At 30.5% G+C, this 24,167-nt stretch overlaps 1 protein-coding gene across 1 annotated transcript in view; it reads right to left on the reverse strand.

The window, feature by feature from the left end:
- Megf8 (multiple EGF like domains 8) overlaps nucleotides 1–24,167 on the reverse strand; it is a 117,029-nt gene that overhangs the window by 74,634 nt on the left and 18,228 nt on the right. The window contains 5 exon segments of the mRNA XM_076465084.1: nucleotides 6,156–6,401; nucleotides 9,679–9,873; nucleotides 12,866–13,078; nucleotides 21,343–21,515; nucleotides 22,215–22,377. Of these exon segments, the coding sequence (XP_076321199.1) occupies nucleotides 6,156–6,401; nucleotides 9,679–9,873; nucleotides 12,866–13,078; nucleotides 21,343–21,515; nucleotides 22,215–22,377 (990 nt within the window).

Consider the following 24,167-nt stretch of genomic DNA (forward strand, 5'->3'; position numbering starts at 1 on the left):
ACAGTGTGATACCAAACTTATTGAGATAAATTCATAAACCAATTGTTCCATAAAATTTTGAATGCAAGTCAATAGATGGCATGATGTGGCCTTAGACCCATGATCTGTCGTGACAGGATTAAATCCGTTCATTATCAATGTATGTCAATAAAATCAAGATTGTTATGATTCGAAGTTTTATGTTATCTACGTTTTAATTCTCCTGTTTAAAAAGAAACCTTAAAAAATTATTTTCAGTTTTGTGTTCTTTACTGACACGAGCTATAAGAAATCTCAATTTTTATGCTCTCTATCTTGTATGTCTAAAAAATAAATTCATTTATTTGCACAATTGACAATTATGTTTCAAAGATCTTTGCCTGAGTTTTGTTGAAACCAGAAATAAATTTTTTCCAACCCATGACCGATGTCACATCCAACTTCAATACTATTCTTTGCGTTTTAGAAGTCACATAAAGTTACTCGACACATGTTTATGATCATTAGAAAGAGCTCATTTTAAACTATAATCTAATAATAGTTGTTATGAAACTGGTACTCAGTTGTCACCATCTGACAGACTTAACTGCCAAACGTATTGTTAGTTGCTTTGTCCATGATAGTCCTTAAAGTTGTTTCTTACCTAGATATGTTATAATTACAGAGACAGTTAAATTATATTTAGGTTTACCTTTCTATTTTAGTTAACTATGTATTACTTATGTTTTAAAATCCATAACTGAAATTTTAAATTTATCTCAAACACTGCCTTATAATCGTGTGTAAGATAATTTTGCTGAAGGCTCACACATCTCTCCCAAAGATGTAATATGCTTTGAGAGCATCACTGACTTGTGTTGAGATGAAGCAAAAGACAAGCAGGGAAAACAAAACATTAAAAATTAAGTATATCTGAAAAAATATGAAATTTCAAGTATAAATAAAACAATCTTTTAAGAAACTCTGTGAAAGATCAAAAGTTATGTAAATATTTTCTACTACTTAATGTTAAACATTTTTCTGCCCTGTATGTTGATGATAATAGCTACAGTTAGTGATATGGTAAAAAAATGAAATGTAAACATTAATCTCAAAAAACTTTTGCCATTCATTTGGAAGGTTCAAGAGATTATGCAAATAAAACTTGAAAAGTCCAAAGTTGAAAGAAAATATTTTTACACTTAAAATAACAGTCACCTTGAACTCAAACTATTCAGTGTCTGAGTGAAAATAACTGCAACAAATAAATAATAAGTTTTTAACAGAAACCTTAATTAAACGTTTTTGTGCACAATGTACATTTATGACAGAAAGTGTTTGTACCCCTGAGTCGTGAGTAGTTTTTTCTTCTTAACTTAAAAATTATCACGATTAGGATAATGAAAGAATAGTATATTATAAATACTATACTATCACACATCTACACAAAGTTTGATGTAAATTGAACAATAAATAAACTGTTTATAAACAAATAACCAAACATAGGAGGGGCAGAAAGTGTTTGTGCATCTACTTTAATGGTCAGTTGTGTAACCTTTCAGGTGAATTACTTGGCCCAATCTCTCCTCATAGCCAAACCTTTTCAATTGGGTTGAGATCGGTTGACTGCAATGGCCACTCCAGAACACTTATATGGTTCCTCTGCAACCAGGATTGCACATATTTCGATGTGTGCTTAGGGTCATTGTCGTGCTGAAAGATCCAACAACGCCCAAGCCGCAAGTTCTGAGCATCATTCTTGATATAAGTGCCTAATATATCAACGTACTCTTCTTTTTTCATGATTCCTTTGATGCGGTGAAGGCTGCCTACACCAGAAGAGCTGAAGGAACCCCATAGCATGATCGAGCCACTTCCGTGTTTAACTGTGGCAATGGTGTCCTTTGGAAGATTTCGTTCCCCCTTCTTACAGAAAATATTGCGAACATCATTGTGGCCAAAAAGCTCGATTTTAGTCTCGTCTGACCAAAGAATACTCTTCCAATAGGTAAAGGGTTTATCTACATGCTTTCTTGCATACCTCAATCATGCTTCTAAATGAACAGGCTTTAAATATGGAGTTCTACGAGGACAGCATGCTTTGAACCCAGAAGAGCGTAACGTGTTTGTAACTGTAGAGGTGCTTACTACAAACCCAGTTTCCCCTACCAGTTTCTGTATGTCATTACTTGTTAAACAAGGGTTCCTACTAACTTCTCTGAGAACCTTCCTCTTGGTTTTCTCTGGAATTTTGATGGGAACGAGGGAGGTTAGCAGTTGATCCTGTAAGCTTAAACTTGGCAATTATGCTTTGAACAGTAGATTTTGGCACATTAAGTTGTGTAGCAATACCGGAAAGAGACACACAAGACTTGTATTTTACAATAATTCGGTTTTTTAAATCACTGGATAGTTGTTTCCTGTTCACCATGATGACCAAGCAGATAATGACGGAGACAGTACTAAATTGCCTGAAGTAAATTTTTTGCTGGCTAAATTCCAATAATTATGAAGCAAGTGTCTGGTTCTGAAATGGTATAATGCAGTTTATTTGCCAAACTAAACAAAATTTTTATGAGATATCAGTTTTTTCACACGTTCTGAAATGTAAGAACACTTTCTGCTCCTCCTATTTTTCATTATTTGTTTATAAACAGTTTATTTGTTGTTTAATTTACATAAAAATTTATGTAAATGTGTGTTAGTATAATATTTATAATATATTATACTTCTATCAGCCTAATCATGATATTTTTTAAATTATGAGCAAAAAACTACTTGGAACGCAGGGGTACGAACACTTTCTGTCGTAACTGTAACATGTCTGTTGTTGCTTATGTATTTCCCAATTGGGTACCTGCAAATTGCAGGAGACTATGGGGAATGGGTTAACCCTGTTCTTAACTTAATTCCACACAAAAAAAAAATTTAAAAACTTTGCTCAAACTTGAAAATATAGTGTGTAATATGTGACATCAGTAAGGAAAAAAGTTATAAAATAAATCAAGATATTTTTCATTAAGTTAAACTAATAATGTCATAAGTTAAAAACATTTTATTAAATAATTAATAAGAGGTAAAAGTACAATGAACAAGGATTATAAAAGTCAGTTTTAAAATAGTTGTTGTGCATCTTAGTGAAGAATTTACTCATATTTAATCATCGGTATATGGACTTTTCATTTTTACTGATACTGCAACTACCGTGTAAACATAAAACTATACTTATAACTTTTAATGTAATAAGTCTATCTTCATAAAAATGTGCATGCTTTTAGTAAACTTTGCAGTCTTTGTACATAAAAATTCAGATTGTTTAAACAATATTTTATTTAAAATTTGTCTGGGAACTTATGTATTCAGAGTCTAACTGATACTCTGTCTAGTCTGAGTTCAAGATGATTTTATTTTCTCTTACAGTTTTCAAATTTCACTTGCATAACCTCTAAAACTTCCTAAATTAATACCAGAAGTATTTTTGCCAATAAAATGTCATAATTTATCCATTATTTTCTCCACCCTGACACTGTACATTGGCTCAATTCATTTGCCCAACCCTGTAACAAACACACACACACACACACACACACACACACACACACACACAAAACATGAACAAAAAGAAATCTAAGTTACCATTTTGATTTCTAGAATGATAGCATATTCTTATAAAAAAATTACACATTATTTATTCTTACAACCAAAGCTGATACAAATCAAATCTATTTCTCATTTAGTTTTATTTCTTTACTGGCATTTAGATCTGCAGCACTGCAAATTATTACAGAAGAGATTTGTTTGTTTGTTTTTGAATTTCCCACAAAGCTACACAAGGACTATCTGTGCTAACTGTTCTTTAGTTAGCAGTGATAGACTAGAGGGAAGGCCAACTGGTCAACTCTTGAGCTACCCTTTTACAAACAAATAGTGGAATTGCCCATACATAATAATGCCCCCATGGCTGAAAGGGTAAGCATATTTAGTAAGACAACTCAGATTACAAGTCAAGCACCCTAGCCATCTGGCTATGCCTGGTCCACAGAAGTTACAACATTCTGCATGCTTGTGTTAGAATTTTTTTTCTTGTCTATCTTAATAAGTTTCTAATTTTTATTGCTTAGTTCCTTTTATAAAAATAAATAAATAAATTAAAAATATACATAAAAAACAAGAAATGAATACTTATGTGTGGGTCTTGTATTTTTTGCTCTCAAAATCACAATGTTAGTAAACTTTTTTTTTCCTTTACTTTTAAAACAAAATCATTAACATGCAACAAAAACAAAACATTGTTCTAAAACTATTATAATTCCACTGGCTGTTTAATTAAGCTATATGTGTGTGTTGAAATAATTTCCTTATCTAGTCATGGCAATCTCAGTGATAGTAAAGTAGAAAATTGATGTGGAATAAATCAAAACTGATCAGAATGATATAGCCTAATAAGGAAAATAGTCAATTAATGTCAGAGAGAGTTATTTTGATTACTCATTGAACCATGTCTCACAACTGTTATTCACACCATTATAAGTTTTAAATCACTTGGAGGATGTGGAGTTCATATTACACTATCAAATAATATTACCCACAAGCTTCTCATGTATGTGACTCGTGAATCTTTCTCAAAACCCTATTATTATTATTAGTTATTTTACCTTATCTAAACTTAACTACCTTAAAGAGATCCCTACTTTTACATTTTAGTTGCTATTATAACAAATGAAGAACAAAGATGAAAAACAAGAAATAAAGTACTTACCTCGGTCTTCCTTTTATTTGTTGTTCACTGTCAATGACCCTTGACACTATTTTTTTTATAATTAATGGCAGTAATGCACTAAATAATTTTTATTTAATTAAATAGTGCACCAAACAACACAGAATAACAACATGCAACAAGAGGACAATATCTGATAACTATCACATTTTTTCTGGCTTTCTAACTATGTGACAAAAGCTGTTACCATTTCCTCCAAGATAAACATTATCTTTCCCATGAAAACGAAGCTTGTACTAATAGAAAAAATAACAATTCCCTGTTCAGAAAACAATGTAATATTATATGACATTTGACAGGTAAAAACCTACACTTTCTACTAATCATATAAAATATAGTATTAAGAGTAAGTGAGAACTATTAACAAATCCTAAAAGTAAGGATATGGTAGGTGGATGTGGCACTGGGAGTCTGATTTTCTAATAGATGTCTCTGTAACCAAACAAAATTGAAAGCTATGAAAATTATGCTTTATCTGAGTAATGACAAAATAATAATAAGTAATTTATGTTAAATTTCATATTTCTTGGTAAATAAATTAGAGAAGAAGGGATGCAGAGAGAAAATGGCATGTTTCTCACACTATAAAATTGACAACTAAAACTTAATATGGATCAGCTATGAATTTATGCTATACTAATTGGTATAACAGAACGAAAAGGAGTTTAATTAAATTTTGAATGTAAGTCACTAAAACTCTGTGACATGTGCAGTAAAAAATACCAAGATTTAAATAAATTTTGAATGCAATTGTGTAAAAGGTTTGTGCCATGCACATTTTTACCTTCCCATACAGGTTAGTTTTAATTTACTTTCATTTTTATATCATTTTATAAGACAATTGTAATTCAGAATATGAATAATTTTTGATGTGTAAGAAGTTTTTATCAAGGTAATCATGATGGTTCCTTTGTCTGTTGACATATAACATGCTGACTAGTCACAAGTTAAAAAGTCTTGTTTTTTTTTCCTATTTAATGAAATTGAGTTTCAATACCTATGTTACCTGTAAAGTATTACTCACTATTACAGTACTGCTTTTTAGAAAAATAATTTTCTTAAAACTACAATTTTTATACACATGCAAATAAAATTCCCAGATTTTGTATGTCTTACAGCGATCATTCCTCAACTAATTATCACATTAATGACCCCTTGACATTAAATTAGTTGTTTTTACATTTATCACTTTTTTCTACAAAAATTTAAATTTCCCAAACATCTACAACAAATTTTAAGATCAGTAATAGTTAATTTTTACTAAGATTTAATTAATGTAAATAGTTTAAATGAAACAACAGTTTTTACTTAATTGTCTCTCTGTCCATATACAACAATCACCCAAACCTTTTTCTCACAGCAGATTTTAATACAGTGACACTGTCTTAAGCATCTCAGTATTTACAACAGTAAAACTTACTTGAGTACAATCCTTACAGTTGATAAAATCTGAACAAAGAGGACAGTCTTCTGTCTTTAACACCAAGAACTGAAGCTCCTCATTGTGGAAGCACTGAGATCTGCGAGAGTCTCTTTTATTCCGATTTAAACACTGGTTCTGTGAATGACACCACCCACATTCAGCATCACTTAAACAACTCATGCAAGTAGAAAGGCTACCACATGATCCATTCCTGTAAGGTTCCAGATGTTCCCGTGTAATAACCTGTTGCAATGAAAGAAAGTATTGCATTCATAAAAAAAGGTTAATTGAACCAAATACATTAATTTAACTAGCAGAGAGAATGCAAAAATATAAACTTAACAAATTTCCATTTAACCACACTAAGGCATTACAAGTACAAAATTTTGGGACTAGAAGCTCAAAGGCTTCTAACCAAATTGTATTCAGTTATTACTTAAAAGTTTATGGCTGTCATGTATCATTCAGTTGGTATATGAAAACAGCATTATACATTATACACACAACAATTTCATTTCACCTGCAACAACTAGGTTCCAACCTACTAGAACAGCATGTTATTGTTGTTGCTAAGTGATTCTTCTGTAAGTGAGAAAAATGTACCCATGTGTAGTTTACCAAATTTTCCACAAAAATAGAAAACATTATAAAAATGTGTGTGATGTAAAGCATGATCTACCAATCAAAAAGATTTCTTTACATTTTCCTTTTAATATAAGCATGTGTAAACTACAGCATTTTCTTTATATTTCAATGTAATTTGGCATTAACTTTAATTATGTGGCATTTTGTGTCATTAACAATCATAATAGCATGCAAATGTAATTGTTCTTCTGTTTTCTGTTTCCCTTTGATAAGCCAAAGATTTTTTTTTTAATTTTACCACCTTTCCTTTTGTCAGAGAAGCAATTCAACATTAAATTTTAAAATTCTGACTATTTAAATACTCTCCAGGAATGACATGAAAATGCATCCTTGTGAACACTTTCCCACCTTTATGGTATTATTACAGTATTTTACTATCTTTGGAATTCTCCTTTTGAGAAATAAAATTACTATTTACAAGACTGCCACTGAAAGTAAATGTAAAGCTGAATTTATTGGTGAAAATTGATTGTATTTCATGCAAATTTTTTTTAGTATTTAATGCGTAAGTTATTTGTTTAAAACAAACAATTGTATATCATTTTACATTTATAAAATTATCTGGTTACTAATGATAATCTAACCACACCTGACTAACTATTAACAGTAGCACACCTACCATACTAACTCATTTCTTGCAAGTGATAAAATTTACTGCCAACTCTTAGAATATATTCATATCATTACCAGACAGGGAACACACAAACAACTGTTAACAAAACATAGTGCAAATATTCATTGAAGAATGTTGAATATCTCCAAATAAAAAATGACAAATTCTCATAAATACTAAGTGTAAGTAATATCTGACATATATTAAGTCAGACCCATATACTCAGATATATTTTTCAAAAAGATATTTTGGGGGCTTTGATGCATTTCCAAATATGATATCACATTTATCTTACATTTTCCATGCTGGCAGTCTTCATAGATTTTGACATCTTATGTTTGTAGGTTTCTAGAGTAATTATGTATTAGTTACATTTTTACTATATGTAACAATGTATTTTACAATTGAACAGTTTTCACTTCATTTTAAAACTAAATAACTGATAAAGTTACAATTAATTTCAAAACATATTACATTCATGTACATTAATACATGAAATTAACCTAACATTTTAATTACTCCACAAAATTTTGCTCCCTCCCCACTTTGCTCAAACAAACAGACCCCAACATTTCAGAAGACCAACCTTGTCTTGTAACAGTGGAAGAAGATAGACAGGAGGATATTCAATTAAGTTTGTGTTTTTTTTCTAATTTTGACAAAAGGCATCCAATATCAGTGAAGCTGGATCCAAGCAGAAGAATATAGTTGTCTGCTATGTGAAGATATCAGATTAATGAACTATACATTCTCATAATAATTTAAAAACCTGAGTGGACCATCAGGAAACTGATGATTTTGTGAAAGAGAATCTGTCAAAATGTTCATCACACCTGGAACACAAGCTCAAAGGTAAATATATTTTGAGATAATGGATTTTTGTCACTGGGAAAAAAGATTCTGCTAGAGATTAAACTAGCATAAGTTTCGTAAAGATTAGGACTACCATATAAATCCTGTTCCACCAACATGGAAGGAGGACAGACCTTAGCAAAAAAAATCAAGATTTCTTCACCAATACAAAAAAAAAATCAGATGTTCCACAAACTGAATGCCTGCACTAAAAAAAAAAAACATACAGGGACACTAATAAACAATTCACCATTAATATGCTGATAATAAAAGCTGACAATACAGCCACAGGAGCTCCCTCTATATTCCAAAAAGATTTTGTAGACAAGACCTCCAAAACTCTGAAGGAGATCTGGTATTTTCTATATTAACTAAAGTGTAACATCAGAGTTATAAAATGCTTCAGAATTAATGAGTTGAGTAAATGAAGGCATGAAACTTATAACTTAATTGTCAACAAGGAAACCTAACTTTTGTTGGGAAAGCAGTACTCTTGTAGGCTCTCTAGTGCTTAGTTAATAAATCATACAAAAGGTAAAAGATTGAAGAATTATGGGTAAAGTTAAACATGTAATGCATCAGGAACATTCAATATCAAATCCATGCTGTTGTTAAAAAACAAGAATGACTTAACAAGGAAAGGTTTAGTCTTTAAAAGGTAAATGTATCCAATTTCAATAATCATTCACTAACTAAACATTAACTTAGTGAAGTAGTGAAGTTTGCATACATGAGATACCTATAAACAACTATAAATTTAAGTTTTCAGGGAGCACATCAGAAACTTGTTTTCAACTTAAAACACCTGGCTTGAGAAGTCATAAATATAGAATAATTAAATTGATACTATACAGTTATTTTAAAATTACTAGTGTCATATCCAGAAAATGTAAGAAATCTTCCATAACACATACTGCCCACAAGGTTACATAAACAAATAATGCTTAAAGTGAACTACTGCAACACTTATAAGGTTAGACCTGAGTGTTGCATATTTTACATTTATTCTCTTTTCAGATAATAATCACATAACACATCTTGATGTAAACTGCTTTTGATTATTTTAACATAAAATAACACTTAATGTCACCATCTATATGTAAAAAAAAAAAATATACTAGTGTCAATTATAACACAAAAACTGAAAATATTTTATGTGCACATAAAATTATAATGAATCTTACACCAGATAAAGTACAGTTGAAAAAATAATAGTCATTGCCATAAGGTGACTCAAACTTTTAAATGTTTCTATAACTTAACTAAGAATGAAACTAATTAACACAATATTAAAATCATTATATGATTAAAATAAAAAGGGAAGCATGACAATTTTATTGATGAAAGTATTCTATTCTAGATTGTGTTCAAAATACTATAATAGTTATGTACTTATTTGTTTGAGCTCACCTTATTTTCTGATCCAGATGAACTCCAAGAGAGTTCCACCTTAGGTGGACTTTGATGTGTATTATCTATATGATGTCTGGCCTCCAATTCTAAAAGGTACTTCTGATATCGAGTAAAATTAGGGAACAAAGTCTGGCCATTTGGACGCTGAACTTTCACTTCTGTTTCTCTAGTAGTTACATTGGCCACAATTTCCTAGATGAATAAAGTTTACACTTTTCATGAAAATCAGGTGACACATTAATAAAAGACATTCACTTTAAACACATTATAACAGCAGGGTTAAAAGATGGATGTAAGAGATAATTAATACTTTTTTAAGATGAATATTTTATCTTAAAACATGTTACAGCAGTTATTATATCTTAATTATCTTGTGTTAATCTGTCTCATACAAAATCATAAGAACCAAAACAGAAATGCAAAAAAATGATCCAAACTTAGCCTTTTCTTCTGATTGAAAAAATATACTCATAAGTGAAATGTGTATAATGCTTTGTCAAGAACATAAATATAGAAAGAGAGGAGACTGCTTTGCCCGTGGTGTTTGTATTTTCTGCTTACCTTTGGATTCATGCTCAAACAAAGCACATGATATTAACTGGAAGTGAAGAAATGATGCTAAAATTGGAAAAAGATGAGTAACGAGGACAAGTGTCCTGAGAGGTGAGAATCAAATTGGATTCAAAGAAAGCAAGGAGTATGATATTGATTCTGGAGGAGATGGAAATAATGAAACCTCTAAAACCATTACTGCTATATGCAGCTGTATCTTTTTTCATACTTCATAGATTTTACATTCGAAAAAAAGACTGAATAGTAAAGTCAAGTAGCTTATTTCTACCAATCAGCACCTTCTAAAAGATATTTCAAAATTTGATACAATGCCTGGAGTGGTTGGTTTTTTGTGAACAGGGGTCTAAAAAAAACAAACTGTATCACAAGATTTTATGGTTGTGAAATTCATGGTAACCAACACTCTCACTCAATTGTGACCTGACAAAATTTTGACAGCTTTTGTTAAACTACTTCCCAAATGCAAGATATGCTCTAATAATATTTTTCTAGTAAATGTAGGAAGTAAGAAAAGCATACATGAAAATAATCAATCAAATTTAGTTGATCTTTGCTATATTTGATCCAACATTCAATTCAGAAACTGAATTTATCAAATTTATTTCAGGTGCTGAAGTTTTAAAACATTTTCCCTACAAGCAATTCAGGATAAGAAAGGAATTTCTTTTAGATTTTTCAAAAATTGTACAAAATTACAAGAGTTAATTTTGACCTCAATGTGACTTCCAGTTTGTTATTCATGGTTATAATGTTAGCAATAATCGTGTTTCAAAATCTGCAAGATGTCCATGCAAGATTATTCATGTTAAAATAAGTATAGTATTATTTGTTAATTTTGGTTAATAAATACCCATGACCGAATTGTTCTGTTGAAGACTTCTTCAATAAATTATTGTACAAAAGTAACTTCATAGACATATTGGTAAGTCTATCATATCTTTTATTCATGAATTTTTTTATTTAAACATATTTACTGTGGAGGACGAATTTTCTAGAAGGTAAATGCATTTGAGTTTAAAGTCATATGAAAAATAATAAACTTCAAAGCCAAACTAATCATTACTGACTCAAGACTGAAAATTTTAGTAATGTGTAATTTAAATCTGATAATCTTTACATTAAACCAAAACAGCTAAACTCAACTTATTACATGGCTTGCACACAAGTCAAAAATCTAACTTTATGTTCACTATAAAATAATTTAACTCATATTTACTTTAACGTATGGTCATATACTCATTATAAAGTAATATAAAAAAAAAACAGTTTAAAACACACCAATAATATCTATACAATATGATTTAAATACATCTCATCTAGTGGCCAAAAATGCTTATAATGTTAAGAAAATTCAACTAACAGCTTAAAGATATTGAATCATAATTACTTCCTGTATCTGGCTTACACAATATTTAATATTGTGGTAATTATTTTAATAATATTAATTTGCACTATTACATTGTATGTTTTCTAATTTACACAAAATGTGAGTTACTTAACTAATAAGTATTAAACCAAGATACTAGGAACCCCAATATTCAAATCAAATAAATGAACTACAGCTACTTGTTATGTGCACTTTGTAAGGATTATATTCAAGAACCTACACTACAATTGAAACAACTTCCTCTTTTTTTTCAGTCATACTAATTTTGAAGGCCATGACTACACACTTATGCCTGACTTAACATTTTCCATTGTAACAAGCTTTAGTAGCAAGCTTAATCTTAGTCCAGCTTCATTACAATAACTTTTTAAGTTGTAGTGTTCTTTTTTTTATAGCCACAACCTTCAACTTTTCATATGAGGACTTGCTCAAGATTAGCAAGGGATTTCAGAGTCCATTGCTGTCTTCAATGTTCTACTGTACTATTTCCATGTATAACAAATTTCCTGTATAAATATTTTTCTTTAGACAGGCTTGTCATGTTCCTACAACCATAAGTTATCTGAACCAAATATATATAAGTACTGAAAGCATCACTCGTGGTAGCATGGCTCAAACCTGCAGCAACATGTGACTATATTATTATTATTCACAAATCGCTCAAATAGAAAGACTAAATTTCTGTAAGGTTACTTCTTTTCTTTTTGTTTTACAACAAAATTTAATGCTTGATAATACTCAAGTTTACTGCATCCTGCATATCTTAATAATGTTCATTTGTTTGTTTGTAGTTAAGCACATGACTACACAATAGTTATCTTTGCTCTGCCTACCATGGGTATTGAAACCTGTTTTCTGGCATTGTAATTCCACAGACATATGATTGTGCAACTGGAGGGGCTAGTTATGTTGAATACATATGATTCAATATATTAATGGAGAGAGAAAGTAAAAAGGAAAATACTGTATATATGCACATACACAAACAAAAATCCTGGAATAAATAGTGGGAAAAATTAACAAATGGATATTACAACACAAAATCATAACTATCTGCAAATTTACATACAGCTTACTTCATAATTGAATTAAATACATCTTTCCTAGAAAGATACACATTACAAAAATAGTAACATATTTAACATTATTAAAATGTTTTTTTAACTTTTAGTTAAAAACAAACACTCACAGTTATAGATTTACTGAATATAGCCACTACTTTACCATATGTTCCCAAGTTGTATCTGTACTCATCCTTAAAACTGCTAAATGTGGACTTGCTGTCAGAAACAACCCTCGCTTAGCATTTTTATTCAAAGGGTAAATGTATCCTCGCAATTTTATAGTTTCTACCTTTTCATTACTAGGAATACTGTGATTTGTTAGTGGTCTTCTAGAAATCCATTCACTGTGTGTAGTCTTATCAAGTAATGAAACCTAAATACAAACAAAGAGTACAGAGATGTCATGTTAAAATATGATTTATGTACATATTCATATTAACACAATGGATACATGTTAAAAATGTCTATTACTATTACAAAAAAATAGGCAAAGAAAGTGTTAATAGTTATTCAGATAAGAGTAACGCTTGAGTTACTGAAACCCAAAATACTCTAAGCATTTGTCCTGATACAAAGGTCGTAAAGAAAAGACGTATTACAAAATAAAATTATAGAAGTTAAATTAACAATTTAACAAGTTAGAATAACATCAAAACAGAAAAAAGAACTAGTACAAATTCATATGTTATTCACAAACAAATTACAAAAAATTAAAATCTTGAACAATTTTGTCACAATAGTTCTCTGTGTTAAATTTGAAATTCATAAAGAAAATAAAGAGAATTCAGTATATAGTGTATTTTGCAGGTTCAATTTTCATAGCATGTAAACCATCTACAAACAGAATTAGTCTTTATCATTTAACACTCTTTGTTCCATTATTTTATTTTAAAATTAGGCAGAAAACAATCACCATTTGAGGATTTTATGTTATAACCGATGTACATTTTGAACTACTACTGCACAAAAAATTCAATTACTTTAATAAATGACTATTAGAAAGCATATAAAAGCTTGTGTTTTCTACAACATAACTGAAAATATAACATTTTCTCACACTAAAAATTTCTGATAGGTACTTACCTTCTCACACCTAAAGCTATCTCAATTCTGATTTTCTCTATACACTAAATATCAGAATAAAAATGACCTCAAGCTTGGAAGAGAAAAAATACACAAGGGAAAGATGGTACAAGAAACACATAACAATGGGTTTAACTGGAGAACTGGACAGGGCATTGAGGACATAATTGAGATCCAATATGACAAACAAAGGAAGGTGAAAGATGGACGAGAGGAAAAAAAAAGAAAATAACAGCATATGAGAAGGCTTTCTGGAAAAGGAAAATTGGAAGGTGATTGATAAGGCAGTCCTATAATTAGAAACAGTTGACATAGACAAACTGTAATTGAACAACTGGGTAACAACTGAGAAGGATGACATACTGAAGGACAGGATGGGCAGGTACCAAGACAAATAGACCAAGGTATGAAGGTAGGTCACTGCCTCTAAAACACAGACAAGGAAAAAAGTTAAATGGAACAGGAAAGGAAATATGAAATATGAAGGGTGAGTCCCTGAATGAAGGCAAGGAACCAGACAAAAGTCACTAGTGAAGATTGAGTTTGGTGATATCAGAATTAACCATGTCAAATCACAGTTGTTAGAGAAGAGACAGAGGTAAGGGCAAGGTATATTATTTCAATAAGTGCCAGAGCAAAAGGAACCACATGTGAGCATGCAAAAATGAAGCAACAAGCAGATAAGGACAAGGAATGATCTGGATAAAAGAAAAAACTCTGATTGGAAGGTGGAAGTATTGGTGAAAATCTTTCTGAGCTGACTGAATGCATCTAACTCCCAAAGCTGAAGGTTACGGAACTAGAAAATAAAGGGAAGGAATCTTCCTATTGAGAACAAACTGACTGAAATACCCTTGGAAAAAGGGACTATTCCATATGTTAAACTTGGTTACATTTAAATAAGCAATCGGTCACCAGATTCATAACACCAGAAAAGTGGCTCACCAAGATCATCATGCAATGGTTATGATGCAAGGGAAAAATATCTAGAGTTGAAAACACTCAGACATGGCTATGGTTCCCCCCTTGTTTGGTAATACAGCAGAATTGTTGGAATGAACCATAACCACCCACTTCCTCAGAAGAGAGAGGAAATGATACAAAGCCTGACAAACTGACAAAAGTTCCAGAATGATGAAAATGGAAAGAAGCATACTTGACAGACCACTGACTGAAAATCTCCTGGGAATTGAGGAAAGATCCCAACCCAACAAGGAATCATTAGTAAACGTACGAGACTCTAGATAAAATAGGAAAATGGGAACTCCCATGGTGGTATGATTCCTGTCAAGCTATCAGGTAATGTTGGCCTTGATCCCAGGGAAAAGGGTACTAGGATGGTTCAAAGGACTGTGGGAAAAGATTCATTAGTCAAGAATAATACACTCAGAGGAATGCATGTGAGCTTGATCCATAGGAATGAGAGCTTTCAAAGAAGCCCATACGCCACAAAGAGACAGAACCCTCATGCAGTGAGAAAGTGAGAAAAGGAGAGGGTAGGGCCATTCAAACTACCCACTTCCTATCCCTAAGCTGAAGTGGAGAAAGCTGAATCTGATGAAGATTGGAATTGAAGAAAAAAAACCCAATGGAATAAGACAGTGAGTGGAGTTAAGAAGGAACTTCTCCAACTAGATTAGAAAACCCTATCCAATCAGCTTACCAATGAAGTACACAGGTGCAACTGATTGACCAGGCATGGGAAGAAGCAAGCAGAAACCAGTCATTCATACAAAAGGAAAGTCCAAAGACCTAACGAGTGAGAATGATGTGCAAAAGAGCACATCACTCAACAAATCATGTGAAGCTCAAGAAGGACTAAAAAAGCTGTGCCAAGAACTGTAAGACATGACCTTCATTGACAAACCAAAGAAACTAACTTATCACTGGAGCAAATGGGATGTGAAAATAGGCATCCTCCACAATGATTTGTTCATTCAGAGTACCAAGGAAAATATCCCCCAAAATTGAAAGGCAGGACTTTACACCCACTTTACACTTCCCAGATCTCCTTTCCTCCTCCTCCTTTTTGGGATCATACTTCAAGTCATCTTGTCTAATCTGCTCAAGACTTAATACATAAATGGTTGTTTAATGGGTGGTATCTAATCATGTGGTGTTACACTCCCAACTAATTGTTGCCACTTGAGAGATGGGCTGTTGGAGACCTGTCACAGTTGAATTCTTGGAACAGAATTGTAGGCAGAATATTCAGACAAAGAAATCTGCAGAGACTACAAAGTACATATAAATTAGAAACTTCCAAAACTATGAAACTCAAACTAAACATAAAACAATAAAAAAACCTAACTAATGTAAAAACCACTAAAAGAACTTAGAAGGTAAAAGATATGTAAATATCAAAGCTATAAATCCATTCAAAGCATCAATAAAACAAAAGTAAAATTTACCCTGTAATGCAGGAGAATGAAAGAGCACTTAATAATAAAATTTACTCAAATCTTATCCCCAATTAGATATGACTAGTGGTAGAGAAAAAGTAAATTACAATCTAATATCAACAGTGAAATGAAGTATAAATAATGAACCAAGATACCCACAAAATTGGCTGAAGCTACAATTACCCACACAATTAATATGGTGCAAAAACCATACGTATACCAAAAATTAAACAGAAACAAAGTAATAATCAAACTCTAAATGCAAATTTAAACTAAAGTAGCTTAGATGGTAAAAGAATTATAAAAAACTAATTTAACAAGAGACTGTGCAAAGAAAACATGAAAGACCCAATTTATTGCATAAAGAAACAATGTCAATCCACACAAACTCACATAAACTTGAAACATAGATATACCTAGTGAGGGTGAGGAATACACACTGAAAAATGTACCACAGACCTCCCATGGAAAAGAATACCAAACCCAGGTGATTACATAAGTGGAAAGTTTAATAGAAAAAAATTTTCACACTGAGGACTCATGTCAGAACCACTGTTGACTGTTGTGAGAAATTCATCATTTATTCATCAGAATAAATTTTGAATTCATATGAACAAATCAGAATTTGGAAAACAGAAATATTCCTAAAAGAAAAGAGTAGAAACAGGTTAATCAAACATAAAAAGGAGAAACGTAAAATAGAAACTGATATAAATTTGTGATCAAGCACAATCAGAATTTTTTAATCACAAGGGCAGCAAGTTAACACACATCTACATACTAAAATGCCAATCAAGAAAGTAAGAATTGTTCTAGAATAATAGAGGGAGTTCGCTGCACCAGTATATAAGCAAGCAAGTGGTGGTGAAGTCACATGATCAGTACATATTCTGAAATGGCATAAAACTGATTGGGTACAAAGACTGGTGCACTGAAACAAAAATTTGATTAGCAATGCTTAGAGGACATTCCAGTATCATGAGTGTTTTGGAAATTTGAATAAACATCCCTCTCAACTAGGGTTAAAGCTAGTCTATACTACTATACTAAACAATGCACTAAAGTGGTTCTTTACATCACATATATAACCTCACTATATTACAGAGAAAGTACATAACCATTTAGTATGTAAAACAATATATACCTGAGGGTTATGACTTGGATCTAAATCAAATTGTATAAAATTAACCACTGTTGCTCGGTGATCAACGGACTATCTTTCAAACACAAATTCTGAATGTATAAAAGTATTTTAATAGTGACACATCATCACATAAAGTTAAAAGTTTTTGAAAACAGTAAAAATTAAGAACCTTGAACTGCTAGAAAAAAAAAAAAACTTTAGCCACACCTGAATCTTTACCTCATTTATAATGAACTTCCTTGCTATGAGGTCGGTCAACTTGACCAATCTCATAACCATTTTGTACTCATTACACTTTCCAAATATAATTTATGACATACTTTATGTATCTTTACACTTTTAGTAAATATTAAAAACATTTGTTATAAAAAAATCAGGTTTTTTTGTGAAGTATTTTTACTAAAGACTTCTCTACAACTATATATAGTATTTCTATATATATATATTAGTCTGAGAGCAAAGTGAGTTCCATGTCTAAATTAAAAATACTTTTCATCTCAGATTTTATTTGCATAATTTCTGAAACTTCCTAAATAAATTTTGAACATTTTTGTCCAATAAAACTTGTGTTATTATAAAAGGTTGGTCAAGCTGAATGATCTTGTACCACCAAAAAAAATCAAACCACCTTTTTTCTTTCTAAAATTACTTCATATTGTAACAAGAAACTATGTTTTTCAACTCATAAAAGTATACATCTATTTATAATTGAATTTTATTGTTTTATTACCCTTTAAATCCAGTCTTAACTACTAGTACTATTTGTGCCATTATAACTTGTAAATCAACTGGCAAACATGCAACTAACACTACGCTATGTTCTAACTATCCACAAAGTGGTCACAAGCATACCTCATGAAAAGATTTTATTATTATTGGTTACTTTACCCAACCTGACCTAAATAATTTATAATGTGTACATTTTAGTACTGTTTATAATAATAAGTAAAGAATACACAGCACATACTTGTGTCTTTTTTTACATTTTGTTTTGCCTTTGACTGCTGATGACACTTAATCCAATTTTTATACTAATGGTATCACCATATTTTATTTAACTAAATACTGCATCTAACTACACAAAATAATAAAACATAAAAAACAGACAACAATATACAAGTATCAGATTTTTTTATGCTTTCTAAGTATGCAAAATAAAGCCATAAAATTTAAGCTAAGTTCTTCGATGCATTTCCCACAGGAATAAAATTTGATATGGGAGTGAAATAGATAATTCTCTGTACAGGAAACAATATAATGTAATATACCATTTAACAGATGAAAACTCTGGCTTTCCAATATTTATAAATAATATAGTATTGAACATCAGAGAGAAATATTAGCAATTGCTTAAAGAGAATGTGTGTCAAGATGGGGATGATTGTCTATTTTATAGTTTTGTGACCAAATAAGATTGAAGACTGAAAATTATGCTTTGCCTTAGCAATGATGGCATTATAATTGGTTTTAAACTTATAATATTAAGTTTCATACTTCTTGGAGGGGTGTTAAATACATTAGAAAAGAGAGGATGTGTAAAAAGCAAATGTTACAATTCTCACACAAGGAAAATTTTTCTTCTTAAATATTGCTTTATTGAAAGTAAGAACTTAAAACTTGTATACTATTAAAATACAAGTTATTACTTACAGTTCTATGCTATATTTATTGGTATGCCAATAAAAGTTTGTCTGTATGTTTGTCACACATAAAAGACTGGTTAGTGTAAGTAGTATTATTGATTTATTTGTAATTCATTGATGTCAAGACTATTGAACATCATGTGCAATCCACTAATATTGAAGCCATAGATATTTTTTAGAAGGCTTAAGTGATAGACATATCAAGAATGATAACCAAATGAGTGTAACAAGGGTAAGAGAAAGTCATGGAAAGAAAAGATCAGTCAGACAAAAGTTTAAAAGTAAAGTTAACCATAGTGGGAGTGAAAGGCCTAACAATTATGTTAAAGTGAGGTTAATAATTTTGAAAGAGATAAGGAAAGTAAGTTGTCTTGCCAAAGGGAATTCTAAAGTAATTGAACCCACTTAAGTGGATTTTGACAAAATGCAAATGATGACTGGGAGTACAACAAAAAAAAAAAAAAAAATTGAAGTTCAGAATACAACTGCAGAAGCTCAATGACAATGAAATTGAACTATACAAGGACACTACAGCAATAAGAGATAAAAAAATAGCTTGTTTTGTCAAATGAATTCAAAAGCAACTGAATTGGCCTAAGTGGAATTTTGGCAAAAAGAAGAGAACTAAATACAATTTAAGAATACAACTACTATTTCCATAGTGTAATGAATTATTTATATGCATGTTTAAATTGTTTTAAATATATATATATATTATTTTAAAATATATGTAGATCATATGCTATTCACTTATTATTCCATTTATTGTCAACAAGTCACAGACACCCAATGTAGAAGAATCCTTAACCCAACACACCCATATACTTACTTTAGTATGTAAAATAAAAAAACGTCAATTTTTCTGACAGTGTTAGTAATTAAGCACAAAGCTACACAATAGGCTATCTCTGCTCAGCCCACCACAGGTAAGAAAAGTCAGTTTCTAGCACTGAATTTGTAGACATACTCCTGTGCCACTGAGAGGCACCACAAAAAGAAAGTAGTTTAATTAAATTTTGAATATAACTCATTAAAACCTTGTAACATGCAGAAAAAAGATGCCCATGGAAAGAGGGCTAAGGACAGAACTGGCATGACTCTTGAACTATCATTATTGACTTGTAAATTTCAAAATCTATTCATTGATCTATTTTGCCGTTGAAAGAAAGAGATATGCAAAAACGAAGATATAGTAGCTTCCTTAAAATATAATTACCATATAATTGTGAAGTATATTTTGTCCATACAGTTTTGTTATTCATGTTTTGACAGATAAACATTTTTTAAAAAATGCCTTAAAAAATTATTAATAATCTTCAAGTATACCTAATATTAGATCACTCATATAAGCCTTAATAAATCAAGCACTAGAACTCTACATTGTAGTGTTTTCTCCCTAAATATATCTAGCATTACATTGGTCACACAAGGCTTAATAAAGCAAGCACTAAAATTCTATATAGCATTTTTTCTGTAAATATACCTAATATTAGATCACTCATATAAGCCATAATAAAGCAAGCACTAGAACTCTACATGGAAGCTTTTCCTATAAACATATCTAATGTTAGATTGCTAATACAAGTTATAATAAACCAAACACTAATACTCCATATGGCAGTTTTTCTTATTAAATTTGTGAACTGCATTTTTAAAATGATTGTGTGCCCTGTTTCATGTATAATAAACTGAGGATAAAACATGATGCACCACTCAGAAGATTTATCTATTTTCCTGCAATTTGAAATACATAAATATATTATTAAGAAATGGGCCACTCAATGCACACGTACCCTGAAAACAATCATTATTAAAGTGAGAAGAGTGAAATTACAAAAGGAATAAAGGCAGTATATAATGTATTTATTATTTTTTTACAGATGATATTAAATAATAATAAATAGATATAGAAATGTATTTGAGAAAATTAGCTTACAAAAAACAAAGTAATAAGCAATTTTAAAACTAGATCTATTAATAACCTGTATCTAATAATGTTATGATGAAGTATAAGACATACAAGGTGACTAAAACAAAATGCCAATGAGATAGAGTTCCCTTTACTTTTTCGTTCACAGTGGTTTAAGATACACAAATGAATCATGACCAGAAATACCACATAAACACAAAGAACTAATACATTAAACTTGAGAATTATTTTCACATGTAGTTACATACAAATGGGCCTGTATATACTAATATACTTTTTTGGCTCACACTGTGCATTGGACGAAAGGTCAACATAAGAGGAAAAATAGTTATGTTATAGAAAATATATCATAGCTCTACTTCACATAATATTTACAAATAAAAGGTAACTCTTAAAGTGTCAACTCCATTCATGATTTAAAGTTTCAACTCTTACATTATCAGGATTGTTCCAATCAGGATGCAAATGATAACTAAGTAATGTAATCCCTGGTGGATAGTCTTTGATTTGACAGTTACTAAGAGACTTTATGTCTGTTCCTTGAGAACCCCACCAAGATACATCACCACCAGCTTCATTCAATGTATGCTGACATTCAGGTGGAGGACCTACAAAACGCCAGAAATGTAAACCTTCAATAAAGTCTAAATTTGTATCCTAAAATATGTTAATATATATTGTGATCAAATTACATTATACAGAGCATACAATAAGTGTGAAAAATATTTCTTAATTTTCCATTCAAAACAGTGTATTTTCCCTTTAAACATCCATATGAAAATTATTTATTTATCAATGCATATATATATCTTTTAAGTTTTTAAGGAATGCTATCTATACACTTGACTTAATATCAAGTGCAACTGAATTTACTGTATATACATTTAGAAAGGATCATACAATAACCTGTCTTACAGTCATGAACTAGCTAAAGTCAAAACTTAGCCCATCCTTTACTACAATTATCATTACTTTGTTACAACAACTGTCACATCAAGTAAATTTGAACTTACATCACTTTACATTCTCATGAAATTATATTTGGATAGGAAACATTTTACACTACATTAAATAACAGTGAAATTAGCAAAAGGAAGTTACTTCACTCAACATCATTTATTTTGGTATTTAGGTCTCTTAAACATCATTTTTATTTCAACAGGAGTTTTGTCCTGCATTTACAATAACTAATTGACAAAATATATTCCTTTTTTGGGGAGGGACATTTGGAAGGGAAAGATTTTGTTATAAATAGCATGCATTAGCTTTATGAATGTGAATAGTCTTCAAAATATTTATATATTTACTTTTTGCAGGATGGCACTGGGATGACTGGACACACCAACCACAAGCTGGTTGATATTTAATGTTCAAATCTACAGTTTCAGTTCCAAAATCTTCTCCCCATGCAAGACAAGACTGGCAGTCTTGTAACTGATAACACAATCCTGGACATGGAAATTCACATTCCTAGAAAGAGAGAGAGAAAAAAAAAGTGCATGGCTCAAAGCAAATCATACTGAGATTTAATGTGTTTTAATATACTCAACATGTCTCTTCATTGTTAAACCATTATGACAAATAAGAGGTCCCTCTTTCTCTCTCTTGTGCTAACTTGAAATGATGGTAATAATTGGACTAAACACTTGTCTTTAAATATAAGAAAATAGAAAATACACAAAGAACTAATTCAAAACAAGACTGTTTGTGTTTTGGATACTTGCACAAAGCTAAGAAGTATTATCTGTGCTAAAAATCCATAATTCTGAACTGACAGACAGCATCCACTGTAGATTCTTTATATACTTTAACCTAAGACTGAGCTGCTTCTGTCAACTGTTATACCTCACCCATGGCTCAAAAGTGTGGAGATATTTTGCAGCAATGGGCCACGATCCATGAACCATAACTGCCATAAAGCCTATCTCTGAATAACAAAAAATTCAGGGTTTTACCAATACATTTCACTTATGCTAGACATTTCAAATCTCTAATTAATAGTAAAAAAAGAAGTTCACAACTTAAAAAGAAGTTGGTACATCATGCTGTGAAATATTAAGACTTGCATTACATTATTAATGAATACATGAACCTTCAATCACATTTCATTTTCAGCTTTACTCAATATAGTAAAGCTTAAGTTGAACTTACAATATTACACTAACTGTAGACAATGAACTACAACAAAAATATCTTTGTTTTATTGCCATTTATTTTCATGGTAATTCTTAAGAATCACATCTTTTTATGTTAATAAATATTTCATTCAAAAATGTAGACTTCTCTAGTTTAATTAAAACATTTAAAATCTTTAATACTGCTTATTGTAGGAGTTCCTATGTAAATTATGACTGATAGGTGTGGAAGACAAGATATGTTAACTTTCAAAACAACAATACAATTATATTTGCTTTCATATGGGAAAAGTATATTTCAAGTGATTGCAACAACATTTTAAGTTCAACTACTAACAGACAGTATTTTTGGAAAGTGAGGATAACAAGTTTGAAAGACTACGATAATAAGGTTGAAAATAGTTCCAAAATAAAGAAATATAGGATTCCTACAGGAACATTGCATAATATCATCTTTTAATTGATTTTTATTTATTGGTCTCTTCTGACGAATGCTTTTTTTTGTTCTTGGGGTTTGATTTCCTTTTGAATAAGTACCAAAGAAAAAGTAAGTACATTATAATTTTTTTTTCCCCTCAAACCAGCAAACAATAGAAAAATTTTAAGAATATAATTTGTTAAATTTATGTTTATGATGTAGTGGTAGTTGTTTGTTTTTATATATATTCATTGTGACAGAAATGAACCAAATAAAAATTTTAAAATTATGTTTAATTTATTCATAAATAAATTACAAGATCCTCATGTAATTGCTTAAATATACAGAAAGAAACAAACTAATTGTTTTGTAAAATCTGTAAGAAAATTTGTGAAAGAAGAAAACAAAAACTGAATTAATAAACCATACTCAAACATGCATTTTTAAAACTTTCTTTTATGTTATATCAGGTGTTTAAAAATGTAAATTTTAGTTAGTCAGCCATATTCTATTTAATAAGTATAGAAATAGTTATCAGACTTTTAGGCATTTTCTAGACAATGAGAATGGAAGCATCACAAAAACATGCTTATTTGTCTTTTTGTGGTTTTTCATTTTTGTCTTACTTCATATGCTAATAAGATTATGAACAGACAAACAGGGACAAATTAAAATGCTCTGCTCTATGATGCTTTGCAGTAAGGACA

This window comes from Tachypleus tridentatus, chromosome 10 (assembly GCF_004210375.1).
Source record: "Tachypleus tridentatus isolate NWPU-2018 chromosome 10, ASM421037v1, whole genome shotgun sequence".
In the NCBI taxonomy this organism is placed as follows: domain Eukaryota; kingdom Metazoa; phylum Arthropoda; class Merostomata; order Xiphosura; family Limulidae; genus Tachypleus; species Tachypleus tridentatus.